General features: G+C 36.9%; 1 protein-coding gene across 1 annotated transcript in view; it reads right to left on the bottom strand.

Moving 5' to 3' along the window:
* Positions 1-17,948, bottom strand: part of Dcc (DCC netrin 1 receptor) — a 961,067-nt gene that overhangs the window by 37,881 nt on the left and 905,238 nt on the right. The window contains exons 24-25 of the mRNA XM_048363596.1: positions 9,587-9,813; positions 3,446-3,562 (exon numbers count right to left, since the gene is read on the bottom strand). Of these exons, the coding sequence (XP_048219553.1) occupies positions 3,446-3,562; positions 9,587-9,813 (344 nt within the window). The remainder of the gene's footprint in view (positions 1-3,445; positions 3,563-9,586; positions 9,814-17,948) is intronic.

Raw genomic sequence — 17,948 nt, 5'->3', positions numbered from 1 at the left:
CAACTCTTGCATTAGTAAATCAGGTGTAATAATAGTATTTACTCCATGTAAAACAGTTGGCATGCATTGAACAAGACATACATGCCATTGTATTTAGCATAGTAAAATTCAGAGAAGATGTACTGGAATACAGTGGAGACATGACAGGTAATGATTTGAAACTATTCACTCAGTTGACTGAGTGCCTAGGATGTAGTGGGTACTGTTTCAAGAATTAGGGTTATGATGTGATTAATATTGAGCGAGACTAGCCTAGAGCACAGAGGACAAAGGCGCATGGTCTCCCTGATATGTGGTTGTTGGAGGGGGAGGGGAGAACAGTAGAGATCATGTCTGTAAAGCAACAAACTTCTTTTCAAATGGTATTTGTACATATTTTGGTCAGCGACTTTACATCATCTCTCTAAAACCAAACAATTACTAAATAAACATAAAAAGGTCTCAAGAGCTACATACATATGATTATATAAGATGAGGCTAAGCAAAATGAACTCCAAGAGATGGAAACAGGAGGATTTTACTGGTGTCATTATGTTTAATGCACTAGGTGAATTTCCTTTGACGTACCCCCTGTGGTCACTGTATATGATTCTGGTACACTGGATATTGTATATATGTGTATCTGAACTGGGGAAGGGAAAGAAAAATGAAGGAGAGTGTAACAAATATGACAAGAAATGTACTTACTACATTATGTAGCTATACCCTCTCTGCACATCACCTTATCAATAAAATTTAATAATAATTAAACCCCCCCAAATTATAAAACCAGGAAAATTCCTGCCTTTATAGGGATTATATTGAAATATGGAAAGAAAAATAAAGACAAAATGCAAGTAGGGTGGTGATAGATATTTACAATGACGAATGAAGCAGAACAAGAAGGGTAAAATCAGAGGAGTCTTGCTCACATCTGTAATCCCAGCACTCAGGAGAATGCAGCAGGATTGTGAATTTGAGTCCAGTCTCCAGTATAGAGTGAGTTCCAGGCCAGCTTTTCCTATAGATCTAGACTCCACAGTATCAAAAGAGAAAGTGAGAAAGAGAGAGAAAGAAACAGAGAGACAGAGAGAGGAAGAGAGAGAGAGAGAGGGAGAGAGAGAGAGAAGGAGTTGGTAAAGGGTAAAGAAGGAAAGGGAAGGTGTTGGTTTGAATTTTGAAGTCAGGTAGCACAGGGTTTAATGAATACTAGGTGAGAGGTGTGAGGAAATCAAAATAATGAAGAATTAAGCTAGATCTCTGGTGAGAGTAAAGGAGAAAGTAGACAATGCCTGGCTTGGAGGTAGGGAGAAGGAATTAGGGGAAGTCATAGTTACTATAGGGTCCATTGCTGACTACCGCTTAGAGGAGCTGAGGTGACATTGCTAAGAAAGCTGAGTGGATTCTGGAAATGGATGAGACTGGAGACGGTATTGGCAAACTGCCAGAGCCTACATAGCAGAAAGGCCATTAGTACTAGAAAGCAGAAGACTAATTTTTGTTCCCTGATTATTAGATATCACCCAGAGAAGGGGTATAAGGAAATGATACTGAGGGTGGGGGAGCTAGTGAGAAGGAATAAAATTAGTTGCCTTTCACATATTATGCCCCAGTGAAAGTGCTTGAGGAAAAATAGTGGGAGAGTCTATGCCATGAGACTGGATCCTTCAACTTGAAGACATGGGGATACTGATAGCCTTGACAATCATGGTTCACATGAGTGGAACTGTGAAAATCCTCACAAAACCAATCAAAAGCCTGGAAAGAATCAAAAGAGAAGTATGTTTTAGAACAAGGGTGAAGATATAGTGTGAATGCTTGCATTAGAACTTCAGTGATCAAGAAAGAGAGAAACTGAGTACAGGCAGCGGATGGGTTAATTACACACGAGCCCTTAAGAGGGTGACAAGGACTGCCTATACCATCCTCAGGTGGGTGGTTGACCAGTGAACTAGATTTTCAATGCTATTTTCTGAATGTTTCTCTTTTCTTAGTAAGGCAAGATGAAAGATCATTAATCAAGAGAAGTCAAGGGTAGAAGTAATGAAATCCGAAAAGTCAGAAAAAATATAAAATATTTATGTTATACAATGAAATGGTGGGCCACTATTGAAAGCCATCTATTTCCATATAGATGGATGCCAATCTCAGGCTTGTGGCAATTCATACACTGAAGGGAGGCCAGGTGTTCTTTTCCCCAGACACATTTAACTGCTAGGCACACTGTAGTAATGGATGGATGTACTAATTTCACCATGGTTGACTTTTTTTTCTTTTCTTTCTTTTTGAACTCAGAGCCTGAGTCCTGTCCTTGGCATCTTTTTACTCAAGGCTAGCACTCTACCATTTGAACAACAGCACCACTTCTGGCTTTTTCTGTATATGCAGTGCTAAGGAATGGAACCCAGGCCTTCATGTATACTAGGCAAGCACTCTACCACTAGGCCACATTCCCAGCCCCTTGTTTTGTATTTTTCAAGGAAGATGGAGAAGGATGACCAAGGGAGATGAGATAGAATATGATAAATGATGAGAGGCTGAGTCTGAAGGAACTTGTGGACACGAAGAATATGGTCCATAGAGGCAAGGTGGCAGTTAATGAATTGGTAGTCTAGGCCTAGAGGGGCTAAAGAACTGTTTGCAAAGGGGTAATGAAACACGTGAACAGGAAGCTAATAATGAGGTGACAGAAAGCTAATAGAGACTGACATTTGGCACCAATTTGGTTTGACGTGGAATTGACAAATTGAAGAGGGAAAGGGCCAATATCAGTGTAGGTAAAATTAAGGAACTAACAGTTCAGAGTATCAGATGGATTATCTTCAGGAATGGTGTAATTACCAAGATTGATGGTGGAGGTAATTGGGAAGGAAGTGATCCCCAGATGCTAATATCTCCTATGAATGTGGGAGGTAGACAGAAAACCTTCAATAAAGAGGAACAAGAAAGGGAATGGCTGACAATCTTTGTTTCCATAGAGCTAGACTACTTAAGTATTAAAATTGGAACCATGAAGAAAAGTAAAAATAATTAGAATTATCTATTATTAGAATTATTTATATATAATGATGTGATTTTTAATAAATTTATATTTCCAAAGAATAGTTTTAATAAAATTATCACTCATACTTGTGATCAAGTCACTAGAATTATTTATAAATTACAAAAAAAATTAATAGTATCAGTGGACCTTTGGCTCTTTCTACCTAAATTTAACTGAATCATTTCTTAAACTCATAGCCATCTGTTTGCTAACAGACTATGTAATTGCATAAAAGTATAATTATGGAATATGCATTATGACTTCCAATTACAAATGATATGGCTCTCGTTATATTTCATTACTTTGGTTTGCCTGGAAAGTTCAGAAAAAGATTCTAATTATTTCTGGTAACTCAATACTTTATAGAAAAGCAACCAATGGGAAACATTTGGCTTCTTGACAGAGGCCCCCAGCTTTACATACCGGGATTGTTGGACTGGGCCTCCATGGGTATCAGGAGCTTGGCCCGCGTTGCCCTGCGTGCAGCCAGCGACCTCTCCAGGGTGGACATAGAGCTCCCCGCTTCCTCTGTGTCCTGACCTGAAAACCAAGAACACTTAAAGAATACTCTTTCAAGATGCAACACTCCCCGGACTTCTAGCCAACCATTCCGATGTCTTTCTACTCCTACATAACAAAAAGAAAATAGATAACATAAACTTCCTTCAGTTGACCATCTTCATTGTACAAAAATTAATGAAAAAAAAAGTTTATTTCATTATCCAGAAAGGACTAGGATCGATTTATTATTTTCATGCTTATATTTTTTGCATATGTATATGTGACTTTTTTTTCAAATAGAGCATGCATTTTATTTATAATCTGCTGAAAAATACCATGTTTTAACAGTTAGGTAATATTCAATTGTGTCAATTTACTAAAATTTATACAACCAATATGTTAAGTGCAAAGATATTAAACCTTATTACAAATGAAAAAGGAGAATTATGAAGGGGGATGACATTGATGAACATTCAACGTACACATAAACTGACATGTTGAAATGAAACCACTGTGTATGACTACGTAAAAATAATGAAAAAGAAAGTACAAAAAGCTCCACCAGAAATAAAATACCACACTTAAGTCGTGGTAAAAATAATGAGAATGACACAATAAGATTTAAAACATTATTTTGATAAAATATGTTAAAAGTAAAATTCTCCTTGTATACTCATTGTGGTAATACACATACAAAACTGTATTATACATATATACTTTTGCCTATGTCTATGTATGAGTAGTGTGTAAAAGGCATATGTACATAACACATATAGGAAGGCAACACAACTAGTTAATAGTATGCTTCTTTCAATGAGCAATATTCAGGAAAAATAAACTTCAAGGGTGAGGAGGAAATCTAGTGATTTTCTGATATAAAAGAAATGAAGAGATTTTTGTCTAAAGATAATCCTCCAAAACCAATTACTAGAATGTCTGTTTGTCTAAACAGAGAGAAAAATTATAAAAAAAACTAGAAACAATTAGTAAAATAAGTAAAAAAATAAGTTAATTACAATAGCCTTTCCTTTTGTTCAATATTTAAAATTACATTTGATAGTAGAAGTAGAGATTAGAACATTATCTGATGGGGTTCTTTAAAATAAGAGAGTAAGAGACAGTGAGAGGAGAGAGTGGGAAAGTGAGAAAGGAAGGAAAGTAGGGAAAGAAAGGAGAGAGGAGGACAGAGGAAGAAAGGAAACAAGGAATCAAGGAAGGAGAGAAGGAAAAAAGTAATTCTCGAACCAACTCTGGTGAAACAGTTTTCTGATAAGCAATTTCATATCAGGTGCTTGCCTACACTTGCTTCTTTTTCTACTTGCTTCTGGTTGTGCCATTCTGTTCTGTTCTAGAAATGCACTGCTTGGAATTCAACATGTCCATTGAAAACTTGAACAGAATTTTTGATTCTGTTATTATTTTGAAGCACAAATATTTTTTTCTAATATGTTCACCCCTGTTACTATAATGATTATCTGAGACAATCAACTTGTAAAGGAAAAGGCTTATTTGGGATCACTTTTAGAGATTTTGGTACATGGTTGATTGGCCCTTTTGCTTGGGACCTGTGAAGAGGCAGAATATCATGATGGAATCCTATGATGAGAAAACCACTTAATTCATAGAGGGGAACTAAAAGAGAGTGAGGAAGGGACTGGAGTCGAGTTATCTCAAGACCCCTCTCTAGGCCCCATTTCCTCAAGGCTTCACCTCTTTTCAGCAGCATAATATTCTGAGGGTTATAAGGCTTTATAGACATACAGCATTTATCCAAACCACAGCAAGGAGGAATGCTTTCTAATTTTTCTCTTAAGGAGAATCTCTGACATTAGTTGCTATCGGTCCAAACAGAGTTTGGAAATATAATGTTTGGTGAGTATACAATTAGTTTAAAATAATTCAAAAATAGTTAAGGATTCCACCCACCTATTGTGTGTTGTGTAGTCTTTTACAAGATACTATTTATTAAAACTGATCATCTTTAAAAAAAAATAACACCTCAAATGCCATCATGTTCATGCTTCTAATATGTAAGAAAGGCATCAACTCTGAGCTGAAAATTTTGTTTTGATGTGTGTGTGTGTCCTTATGCTTTTTATTGCTGCAAGCTTATGTTTCTTTTCTTTTTCTTTTTATTGTAATGGTGATGTACAGAGGGATTATAGTTACACAATTCAGGTATTGAGTATATACTGGTCCTTATTCTTGAGTGTTCTACAAGTTCAACCATATATCAAGTCTTTTTTGCTTCATTTCTTTTTAAGATTTCTTCTTGTACTTTTTTTTTTTTTTTTTGTCTAAGAGTGGTCTCAGACCAAGTTTTTCCTATCCCTGCCTCCTGCATAGCTGGGTTACAGGTGAGAGCCACTTTAACTGACCCATGGTTTATTTTAGTAAGATTGCATTAGAATTTTATTAACAGAAAGAAAATTCTATTTAGAAGTCATGGAGATCAAACAGACCTGAACTCTTGCCTTTCTTTGTTATACGTATTGAAATAAATGACAGAATGTTGAAACTTACTTTGTGTGTAAAAATATATCATAAAGAGATTATTTTTATCATGTTAGGTCTTTGTTATTTTACTAGGCCGCTATTTTACAGTGGTTAAGAAATAGAATAGGTTTAATTTAAGCAGCTAATATTCTTCAAGTGAGAAGAAAAAAAATGAAGTGCATAAAATAAAAAAAATTCTACTTGAAAATAGTTTTTGTCAATTTAACTACTCCAAACATAAATTATTGCTTCATAGCTAAAAACTAACTCTGAGACTCAGAGAATGTTACTTAAATTATCTTAACTTTGGCTGCTTCTTTCATTTTATGAGGATATCAACACATATCTCAAAGTAATTTGTAGGGATTAAATAAGATAATGAACAAAAATACCAAACACAGATCTTAACAGAGAGTATTCTTTCCTTATACAATTTTCGTCTGTTTGAAAATCCCATCATTCATTGTAAGCTTCTGGTAAAATTATTCCTCAATGTTAAGCTTTGTTCTCGTAAACAACACAGAGATTAAATGTAATGCAAGGTATAAGGGTTTTGCAGGTCACTTCCCTTTGTATTACAAAATAAGCAATATAGATCCCAAAAAGGAAAGAAACAGCTGCAATGTCCCCTGATTATAAAGAAGATAGTCATTATTTGTCGTTAAGCCTGACAGTACTTATTGCGAGACATTAAAACTAGTGTGGCTGCCACACAGATCATCTGAGTATGGATAAAACGCATGGCTATCATGTGGAGAGTTGGTAAAGCTTGATTCTCCTGTTGGAAATTACTCAACCGCTGAGACCTCTCAGAGAACCTCTGCATTTGACAGGAAGAGCTCAGCCTGGTGGGACAATCTCCACATCTGACATCACTCACAGAGGAAGTGAGCAATACACACCCAGGGTCATGTCAAAAAGTCCTGCTTGCCACATTCTGTAGGCTGTTTCTTCTATGTAATCATTGTTTCCTTTGCTCTGTAGAAGCTTTGTGCTTCAAGAAATTCCATTTCTTAATTCTTGCTGTTATTTCCTAGGCTATTTTCAAAGTTATTGTCAATGCCTAGATCTTACAGTGTTAGGACTGAACGTCTTTGATTCATTTGATTTGAATTTAGAACAAGGTAGGAGACAGAGATCTAGTTTCAGATCCTGCATGTGAATGTACAGTTTTCCAGTGTATACTTTGTGGGCAAGATTGTCTTCTCTGAAAAATAGTTTTGGAAAATCACATGATTGTCATGGAGTGGGTTAACTTTCGGGTCCTCCATGCTATCCTATTGGCCAAGGTTTCTGTTTTTCTGCCAGTACTATGCTGTTTTCCTTACTGTAGCTCTGTAATATATGGAATTGTGATAACTTTATCATAACTATAGAAACTACATTGACATTCCATCCTATCCCAGTTAGAATGTCTAACAATGGAAAACTAACAACAGCATTGCTGGCAATTTTAGAAAGTAAGAACCCTTACACACTATTTCTGAAGTTGTAAGTTAGCACAGACACTATGAAAATAATTATGGAGGTTCCTCAACAACAAACTAGAACTGCTTTGTGATTGAACTATATCACTACTGGGTGTCTAAGTAATCTAAAAGAGTCTAAGTCAGCATGTCATAGAGATAGCTGCTCATTCTTGTGCATTGCACCACTTACTCCCATAGTCAAGATATGGAATCAGTCCAGGTGGCCATAAACTGATTAATGCATAAAGCAAATGTGTATAATATACACAACAGGGTTTTATTTAGTGATAAAGAAGAAAATCATGTCAGTTGTTGCCAAGTGAATGGAGATGGAGATCACCATATAAAGTAGAAAAAGGACGATTCAGAAAGACAACTATTTCACTCTTGCTTTTATACACTGGATGTATATATGAAAATGGGAAAAGGGGACATAAGAGTAAAAAAGGAACTTTTGCAGAAGAGGAAGGGCCCAGGGGAGGCGAGAAAACCTAATGGGGAGGTGAATTTGATCAACGAATGTTACACACGCATGTAAAATGTCATGAAATTCTTTAAAATAGGCCCATAAAAGGTGCAGCCTTAGTTGGAGAAAGCAGGGGCATTGCAGATGTGCTCTTGAGTGGGACTCTAGTACTAAGACCCTTTCAGTCTCTCTCTTTTTCTTCTGTCTCTTTCTCCTTCTCCCTCTTTTTCTCTCTCTGTCTCCGAATCTCTCTCTCTCTGATCACAAGTCACTATGTAACTCTCTCTCTCCTTCTCTCTATAATTACAGATCAATGTGGGGTGAACATGCTTTCTTGCCCCTGTAATCTTGTAATCATGGACTAGGATGCCTCCGGTTAGTATTGACTGAAACTGTAAACCAAAAAGAGAAGAAGAAGCCTTCTTCTTCTCTTAGGCTCATTATCTTAGGTATTATGTCGCGGTGAAAAGAAGCTGTCAAGTTATGGAGGAAAGCTGTGAAGATGTTTCTGGAGCTATAACACTGCTCTCTATCTGAAGGTAAAGAAAGAACAACTGTTATAATTCAGTCCCCAGATACAAAAGTCTAGCTTTAACTTAAATTTTTAGATTATAGTTTTCAACAGAACTCGACTTCCCTTTACCTATTGCAGGTAACAAAATAAAAGTTAAACAATCTGCTTGAGCTCTCACTTAATGGCTAAAAAAAGGATTTTTAGTCTATGGCTGAATATCCAGATTTGAAATCCTTATTCATACAACTCTGGGATGGTAAAGTTCAGTGAACAAGCTCTACATTCAAATAACTGATGTCTTTACTTTAAAAAAAAACTGTTTCTTCTGTAATAACTTTGGGAGAAGAGAAAGACATTTTTCATAAGCATTTGGTAAACATTCTCCTTCTCATAATCACTCAGATAACATAGTAAGTCAGAGAAAATAAAGTATCTTCTGAAGACATTACAGATTTCTTAGTAATCCCTGGACATCAATAGTGGTTGTGTGCCAGTTCATTAAGAAACAGGCCTTCTCCCTCTTCATATTCCATTCTGATTTTATCAAACTAGTAGTCAGATAATATAATTATCTGCAGACGAGAACTGATCCCCATGGAAACAAAGGCCAAAACTTTATACTCAAGTGACCCAATTAGATTATTATTTTTTTGAACACAAGGGATTGACAACAGATTTAGACTCTTCACAGACTAAGAAGTAAAAATATTTATGTGTTCTTTCAAACTTATTGTCTTGATAAAATTTTCAAGATTAAAGAAAAAAAATATCCCTTTGGTCTAGGCATCTCTCATCAACATGTCCTATCTCTCTTGTTTTCCAGCTGTTGAGGGTGTTTAGTTATTAAAGTTATACAAGGCAGGTAGTAGGATGATGGAAATAATATGTACATGTATATGTCACGTATATACATGTATATGTCATATATATAAAGATATGTGTCACTTGTTCATCAATCAAAGTTATATATGAATATTTTAATTATTAATAAATAACCCCCTTCTACATTGACATGCAAACTGATGGGGAAATACCGCCTCCTCCAAGAAGAAGAAGGAAATTCCATTTGTGACCCAGAATGGCCTCTCTGACCCAGGTGGCAACGAGAAGATAATTACCTGAATGAGAGGTACTTTTGCTCCCCAGTTGGGCTTCTGACTGGCTGTGGCTGACTGGCGTGAGATCTTGGCAGCTCTGGATGGGGGAGTCCCTTGCTGCGGGGTCAGTGCCTGATGGCTTCTCAATGTTTTTCATTTCCATTTCTTCATGATGGATCCACAGATCAGGGGGGCGCAGGTCCTTCTGGCTGCCCTTCCTTTTGCCAGCACTGTGGGTGGCCCGTTTCCTATGGAACCAAATGAGGAGGAAAATGTGAGTGCCTCGACTCAATAGTTCCACCTCTGCTCAGTCAATTCAAGTTGCTAACCGGAAAGGAAACAAAAGGACTCCCAGAAGGAACCTTGTGAAACCCTAAAAATTGGCAGACACAATTGTCTTGGCTGCCTTTTCCCTTCTCCCCTGCTTCTTTCCCCATATTCGAGGAGATGTGGTGCTGAATCCCCAGGGCCTCGGCTGACTGCCAGGAAACTCCTTACTCCAGCTTGGTCCGCTGGAGATTCACACGCAGGGTGACAATGGGTTAGATGGAACCATATGCCAATCTTCGCAGCGAGGCATAAGGTACCTGGCTGCAACATCTGTTTAGCAGATAAATGAAGGAGTAGCTTTCAAAAGGCAGATCGAAATGAAAAGGCCAGAATCTGTGCCAACAGCTAGGATCCGGGCTTAGAAGAAAGTCTATATCTCAGCTGTATAATTTAATGTGCAACTGGGAAGCTTGTTATTTGAAAACAGAAGGCCACAGAGGACATTCTTCAGCAAATAAAACACTTTTGCCTTGGAGTCAAATGAATGTCTGGATTCTAACACAATGAAAGTCATCCTTTGGAGAAAGAAGAAAGGGGACTCTCCTTGGGAAATGAGTTTCCAACATCTCTTATTTGCTACAGTAAGGATTTAGCAATCATGAATTTATTGATTGATTTTTTTCCCCCCCAGGGACCACCTCATGTGGTGGGCTGGTGAGAGTCAAAGGTTTTCTGCATGTGAAGCAGAGGAGTTTGATGATGTTAATGCCGTTCTTAGCACTTGTCTACAGCAAGGGGTCACAAACTATGGCTTGCAGACCAAATCTGCCCATAGCCTTGTCTTTCAAATGAAGTTTTATTGAAATATAGTCAAACTTTCTCTCTCTCTCTCTCTCTCTCTGGCCCTGCAGTGGTAATACTAAATAGTTGTGATAGAGGCTCTATGGCTGGAAAATCCCAAACTCTATTTTTTATTTGGACCATTTCAGAAATCCTTTTTGACCCTTGGTCGATGATAAACATTTATAAATGAATTGATGATTTACAAATTATAATTTGTAATTTTGACTGCATTTTGTATTTCTTTAATTAATTTATTGTCAAAGTGATATACAGAGGGGTTACAGTTTCATATGTAAGGCAGTGAGCATATTTTTTATTCAACTTGTTACCTCCTCCCTTATTTTTCTCCCACCTTCCTTCCTCCCAAACTCTCCCCCTCCCCCCGAATTGTACAGTTGGTTTACAGCATATTGTCTTCTAAGTACTGCTGTTGCATTGACTCTCCTTTTACCCATTTCGATTTTCCCTTTCTCTTCCCTAGTTCGGATAAACATATATACAATACCCTGGGTACCAAAAATCAGTTATAGTGACATCAGGGGTAAAACCATGAGGAAGAAAGACAAAAGAAAGGGGCATAATTTCACATGGTATGATGAAAATAACAGCAATGAAAAATGACTTATTTCCATAACTTGCAGTTCAGTTTGCTTAGCTTCTCTTTTTTTTATAATGCCACTTAGAGGACAGAATACAAAGCATTTTTAACTTCACCTTACCTTTTATCTCTTTATAACTTTCTTAATTTACAGTAGAGCTTTTTTTTTTTTTTTTTGCCAGTCCTGGGGCTTGGACTCAGGGCCTGAGCACTGTCCCTGGCTTCTTTTTGCTCAAGGCTAGCACTCTGCCACTTGAGCCACAGCGCCACTTCTGGCCATTTTCTGTATATGTGGTGCTGGGGAATCGAACCCAGGGCCTCATGTATATGAGGCAGGCACTCTTGCCACTAGGCCATATCCCCAGCCCCAAGAGCTGCTTTTTTTTTTTTTTTTTTTTTTTAAGGTAATGAGTTCTCTTTGTTGCTACATGTCTCAAGCAGACTACTCTTGTTATGGCTTAAAACTTTCATCACCTGTGCAAAGCCATGTCTTTGCCTTCCCAATTACTGAATAAGAAGCTTTGCAAATATTTGGTGATGAATGACTATTTGGTGGGATGATTTGCTTAATTTTCCCAACATACTTTCCTGTTTTCCTTGAAGCATGCTGATGAGGACAGAGGACAAAAATCTCCAGTTTTAATATGGGCTTTTGAGTTCAGTAAAGAAGTAATGTGTATTTGCTGCTCTAATATTTTCCCAACAACTGCCTGCATTTTGCTGATATCCAGCCAACAGCTCTACACTGTTCCAGAAAATGGGCTCAAATAACTTATGGACTGTGTTTCCATGTTTAACTCACTCGTAACCACTGTTCTCTGAATCCATTTCCTTGTATTTAAGCTACCCCTTTCACTCACTCATAACTCACATAAATTGACCAATGACATGAGGAACTGAATTTCATTCTGAAAATTGGATTCTTCATTTTTTTCTCTTTCCTTCTATAAGACTAAAATGCTAAACAAATTTTCTCACTGTCTTTATGGTTTTATACAGAGAAGTATCAGTAGTAGTTCTTGTATCTGGGATAACACAGTCATGAAACTTCATGATAACTCAATATTTAAATAGGCTATGGAGCCAAAAAAAAACTCAGTGGAAACTATTAATCAATTATTAATTGTAGTTTCCACCTGGTTGTACACAGGCCTCTTCATGCATTTGCCAGTCCTATACTCTAAGGCTCAGCGCTTCAGGTGTCTTCCATTTTACAAGGAGTTCCAAATTTGAACTCTGGCAGAAGCTCTGTGTTTGAGTCATGTGATTCATTTGGAAAAAATGTTATTATTCCTGCTAATAGGCAGAAAAAGTTTTTCAGTGAGTTTTAATAGGTTCCAAACCTCTCCTAAGACGCTTTTTCCTCAGCCACCTGGTTGTCAGTAAATAACTGAAGAACTCTAAATAGACTGTATTTATTTGTATATATTTTTCTCAATAACCATCAACAACTTTTCTTTCCTATAATTTCTCTTTTTTTTATGAGAGCTCTCTGTAGCTTTGAAAGGCTTTCCATCTAGGACCCCCACCCCAATGATAGCAGGTGTGTAATAAACCTAACAAGTGCTCACAACTAAATTCTCTGAAATTTGTCTTCATAAAAGCCTACAGAAGCAGCTGTTACCCTGACCTTCTGCCCATCTGCCAGTTCCCTAACAGAACAACTGCTTAACATCTCAGCACTCGGTTGCTGTGTTTCACTCTCAAGAATCTTCAAATGTTCTATGCCCATGCTTGTAGTGCACTGATTTACAAAGTGGAGGTCGCAGCACCTGAGGCATTTGCACCACTGGGGAGCTTGTTAGGAATACACATCCTCGGATCCCTGCTTGGAATGACTGACCCAGGAACTTGGAGGTGGAGGGCAACAATCTGCTATTTAACAGGCCTTGGGGTTAGAGAAGGATATAAATACACCTACAGTTTAAAAAGCACCATCTAGTGATTCATTTGGTTGTTTTTATCTTAAAGATAGTACTTCTTTCAAAGAAATACTGTGTTTAACCCCTTTTCATAATACCAAATATATCTTATGCACAGGGACTTGTAATTTTTCTGTTTTCCTCAAACAGTTTTAAAATTAGGCTCTCTACCATATGAATTATTGAGAAAAGCAAACAAAGATTACTCTAAGGCTCTCTGCTTTTTCCATCTTTCTCTGTCTGTAATAGAGACTCTACAGAATGGTCAGGCATGGGGACATTCTGTGTTTACTTTTTGTGATTGTTTGGTTAAGTTTTTCCAAGAATGCTTCTGTACTCCTATTTATTTACAAATGACTCAATATTCCAGGCTCCCTTTCAAGCTTCTCTTCTCCAGGAGGCCTTCCTAACCACATTAGATCAATGGACTCTTAGGCGATGTAAGTCATTTTGTTCATCTCTCTCTACACTGCTCATGGTGGCATTCAATGCCAGGTGTCTTATTGAGCTGCTCAGCTGCTTTCTCTATGAGGAAACAGAAATCCTAAGACAAGCATTTTCTTCACTTCTGTACTTGTCTTACAACATGAATTTTGTTGTTTATCCAGTGAACATTTGAGGAATATTGATTACTGGCTAAGAAATATGCTACCTACTGTACATGCAAAAATGGGTAAAATGTTTAGGAACTTAACAGATCAATGAAAAAATAGCACAATTTCAGGGAACTTCTGACAAGTTAGACCAAGAGCTCAGTGGAAAATTGTAGAAATATATCTAGCTCTAGAATTAACCCCAATAAGGTTTCTTCGTACCATGCGGATCATAAAATGATTTAATAATTTGAATAGCAAACATGCTGAGGGTGGTACCAATGGCTCATGCCTGTAATCCTAGCTAATCAGGAGGCTGAAACCTGAGAATCATAGTTCACAGCCGGTCTCCAAGCACAAATCCTCGATTATTACCTCCAAATAATAGCCTGGCAAAATGTTGGAAGTGGAGTTATGAATCAAATGGTAGAAAATCAGAGGTGAACCAAATAAAGAGCTAGGTTTAAGAACTAATACTCAAAAAAGCATTTTCCCATTGTAGATTTTTTTTCAAAACTTCTTAGGTTCTTTACTGGTTCTTTATTGCTCCACCTCTCCTTACTTTGCTGATTACCCATTCATCTAAGATGTGATTCCTTTTCACTTTGCTTCAGTAGGTGGCAGGTGGGCCCTTGTCCAGTGAAGTCCTAAATATTGCTATTCATCTCTTAGGTGCATTTGCCACATTGTAATCAATCATTCAGTTTTCAACATCTCAGTAAGCTTTTTCAAGCAGGCAAATAAGTCGGTCTGTACTAATTCCAGAGGTCAAAGACATGCTCAACGTCTTATGAGAGTTAATTCAAGAGCTCTGGGAAGGTTTTGAAGGGGAGAACCCTGAGTGAATATGAAGAAATGATAGCCAGATTGGAAAACATGCCTAATGGCATGTTTCTCTATCCTCTATATTGATCTTTAAAAAAAAATCCTTCTCGTAATAGATACTGAAAACAACATAATACATCTTGTATTAGACTCTTGGGGAAAATTCTTGACAATCAAAGTCTATCTGAACTTTCTGAAATGTGTTTAATATCTATTAAAGTCCTAAGAATTTGCCAGTTAACAGGCCTGTGAGGAGACTACTGAACAACAATGAAGATCTCAAAAGTTGACACATAATCACCCACAGATGTGAAGATATAGACTCACTTGTGAATTTAAACACTTGATCTTCAGTACTAAAAAAAGTATTTAAAATCTTCTGTCAAGATTTGAACCTGTGTTTATCTTTAAACTTGCTAGGTACATGTAAAATGAACCAAAACCCCCAGCCAATGAGTGAGATACATGTTTTGTTTACATGTTGAAATTGAATATGTATTCAGACAAGGTTCATAGTCTTACCCAGATAACTGCCTGAGAGTAACAATATAATCATGTGTTTTAGGCTTTTAGGCTGTGTTCTATGTCAAATATTTTGTCTCTAGGATCTAAACCTAGCTTCAAACTTATCATAGCATGCAATGTTTGCCAAGAATATGTAACTACCTTATAAAAGAGGACAAAATACATTAATGTAAGCTATCATAAAACATAATTATTCTGTATTGTGATATTCTACCCTGGTCTCACTAATTGACAATATCTCAGAGGATTTTCTTCAATGGAATAAAAATTTTAATTCACAAATAACTAAAAAATAAATGAATTATTTTATTTCATAAAGCTCAGTGATACCATGTGATTTTATAGCTTACTACTCTTGCACCAGGGGAATTCTGTACCTGATTCTGTATTTGATCCCAATTCTTAATATTTTTAAAGAAATTGAGGTTCTTTCATCCTTTAGGTGACACAATTTATTTAATTAAAGATATTAATTGGAACTTGGCTTCTAACTCTGGTATGCCATTTCATATTGAAAAAAAGGAATTTTAGACACTGGGCTGACTCAATCAGGTAGCCCCCATCATTAGTAAATATATAGAGAAATATTAAAAAACCATGAACAAGAAAATGATTATTCATTCACTTGAATAATGTATCCTAGAGCTCATAAACGTGTTTAAATCACTTTGATGCAATAATTCAAGTAATCCAACAAAGCACAAGGAAAAAATTTAAGTTCCAGCAGTTTCAGACAAAGAGATAATAAAGAAGTTCTGACTGTGTTTTCTCCATCACCTTATTAATTACACTAAGCTCCCATTTCTGAGAGCTCTGTGAAGGAACTTATTGTGGTTTGAGATTGGAATTGATTTTGCTTTCATCTGCATTACTCAATTTGCTCTAAAGGCCTCAATAGTGCTGGTGTGCATATGTGTGTGTGTGTGCACGTGTGTGTGTGTGTGTGTGTGTGTGTGTGTGTGTAGGGGGGAGGGAACCTTCAAGGAAATCAAGAAAATCTAAATTAAAACTCAGAAAAAAAAACCCTTAAAGAGAAATTTGTCCTTTTCTCTTTACCTTAGCTAACAAATGCAAATACCGAGAGCAAGATGGAGGTCAAGTTGTCTACTGAGGAAATCTATGAAATAAAGTGTGAAAATACACCTGAGGGGTAAGGTGACAAAAAGCCAAAGAGAACTGCAAATTCTTTCTTTCAGTTATTTATTCACTTCCTTATTTCCAAAGCATTGTACATTTATGGCTAAGAATCATTCTAAATAAAATATTCATGTTTTTACCAAAATGTGTGATGTAGGATAATTTGAGCCTTTCTCCACATAGTACCAATGTTCACTTTTGCACACTGAGAAAACTAACTTGTTCTCTCTAGAGAAGCAAAAGACATCCACAAATTCAGTCTATCAGCAAGAAGACCATCAAGTATTCTTCTTATAGTAATAGTAAGGGAGGAAAAAAATCCAAAAATAAATCTGCTATAAAGGGTTTCATTTAGTTATTTAACCTGGTGAATGCATAAATGTTTCAAACACCAAGTATTTTTTTAACTGTATTTTTTGTGTGTTTTCTTTTTTGGTACTGGGGATCGAACCCAGGACGTTGCACTTGCTAGGCAAGCGCTTTGCCACTGAGCTACATCCCAGCCCTCAAACGCCAAGTATAACATAGGCAAAACATGGTTTGGGTGCTTGCTCTTCTCTTTCATTTATGTGAGTTCTAGTCAGATGGGTCACAGATCTGATGCCCTGATATTCTGACATCCATAGCTGTCTCCTGGGAATATTGCTCCATGAAAACTGTCCATGTACATTGCATATTGTTTGTCTAAATCAAAACTTATGTTTGAAGTTTGGGCCTCAATGTACAGTGTTGACAGTGTGGGGGCCCCTTAAAAGAGATGAGTGCTATTACTGCAGGAATGAGTACTTGTCTTTGTAGGACTGGGTTCATTATCCTGAGAGCGAGTTATTTTAAAGTGAGGTCACATCTCATCACTTGCTGCCTTTTGTTCTTGTGACCACTCTTCTCTTTATGTCCACTTATTAGTCTAGTACACATAGTCCTCACCTGAAGGTCAGCACATGCTAGTGACATGTCCCTGAACGTATAGAACTGAAAGCCCCAAACAGGTGTATCTCATCACCTACTCTATTTCTAAAGACTTTCCTATTCAACACTAGGGGGATGCCCTAGAGATCAACAAATGTAGTTTGAGCATTTATAAAAGAGAGAAAGTTTCTATTAGCAAGAGAAGAAGGAGAAATACTTACTGGAGAATCTTTTTCCAACAATGAACATAATATACTGCTGACTTCTAATTCTTTCTAAATGATCTAGTATCAGAAATTTTTCTTACAGCAATAAGAAACAGTTGAATGTACTTACTCAGTTCTTTCACCTCTAGAAGAAGGACTCACCCCCTGGATGATCTATGGGTGAGTGTTGTCTCAGGGATCTTTCATCCAAGACTGTTTGCATTAACCATATCACAATAAGCATTCATTTGGGTACCATGGACCAGTATTCTAATAATTACTAGCTTTAAAATCATCCAATCCCATCAATGCAGCTAGATATAAGATTTATCCAGCCATAGAAATAAACACAAAAATTTTGTTTATACTGCTCTGTCATGTTCTTTTGTACAAAGCTCTTTGCCTATTCTATTTCTAAAGACCTTCCTACTGAATGCTGGGGCGGGGGGGGGGGGGTTGCCCTAGAGAGCAACAAATACAGTCAGAGCATTTTTAAAAGAGAGAAAGTCTCTATTAGGAAGAGAAGAGGGAAAAATACTTGCTGGGGAATCTTTT

Source organism: Perognathus longimembris, chromosome 15, assembly GCF_023159225.1.
Source record: "Perognathus longimembris pacificus isolate PPM17 chromosome 15, ASM2315922v1, whole genome shotgun sequence".
Classification (NCBI taxonomy): domain Eukaryota; kingdom Metazoa; phylum Chordata; class Mammalia; order Rodentia; family Heteromyidae; genus Perognathus; species Perognathus longimembris.
The sequence above is the reverse complement of the archived record's forward strand: the minus strand, read 5'-3'. Positions and strand labels throughout refer to the sequence as shown.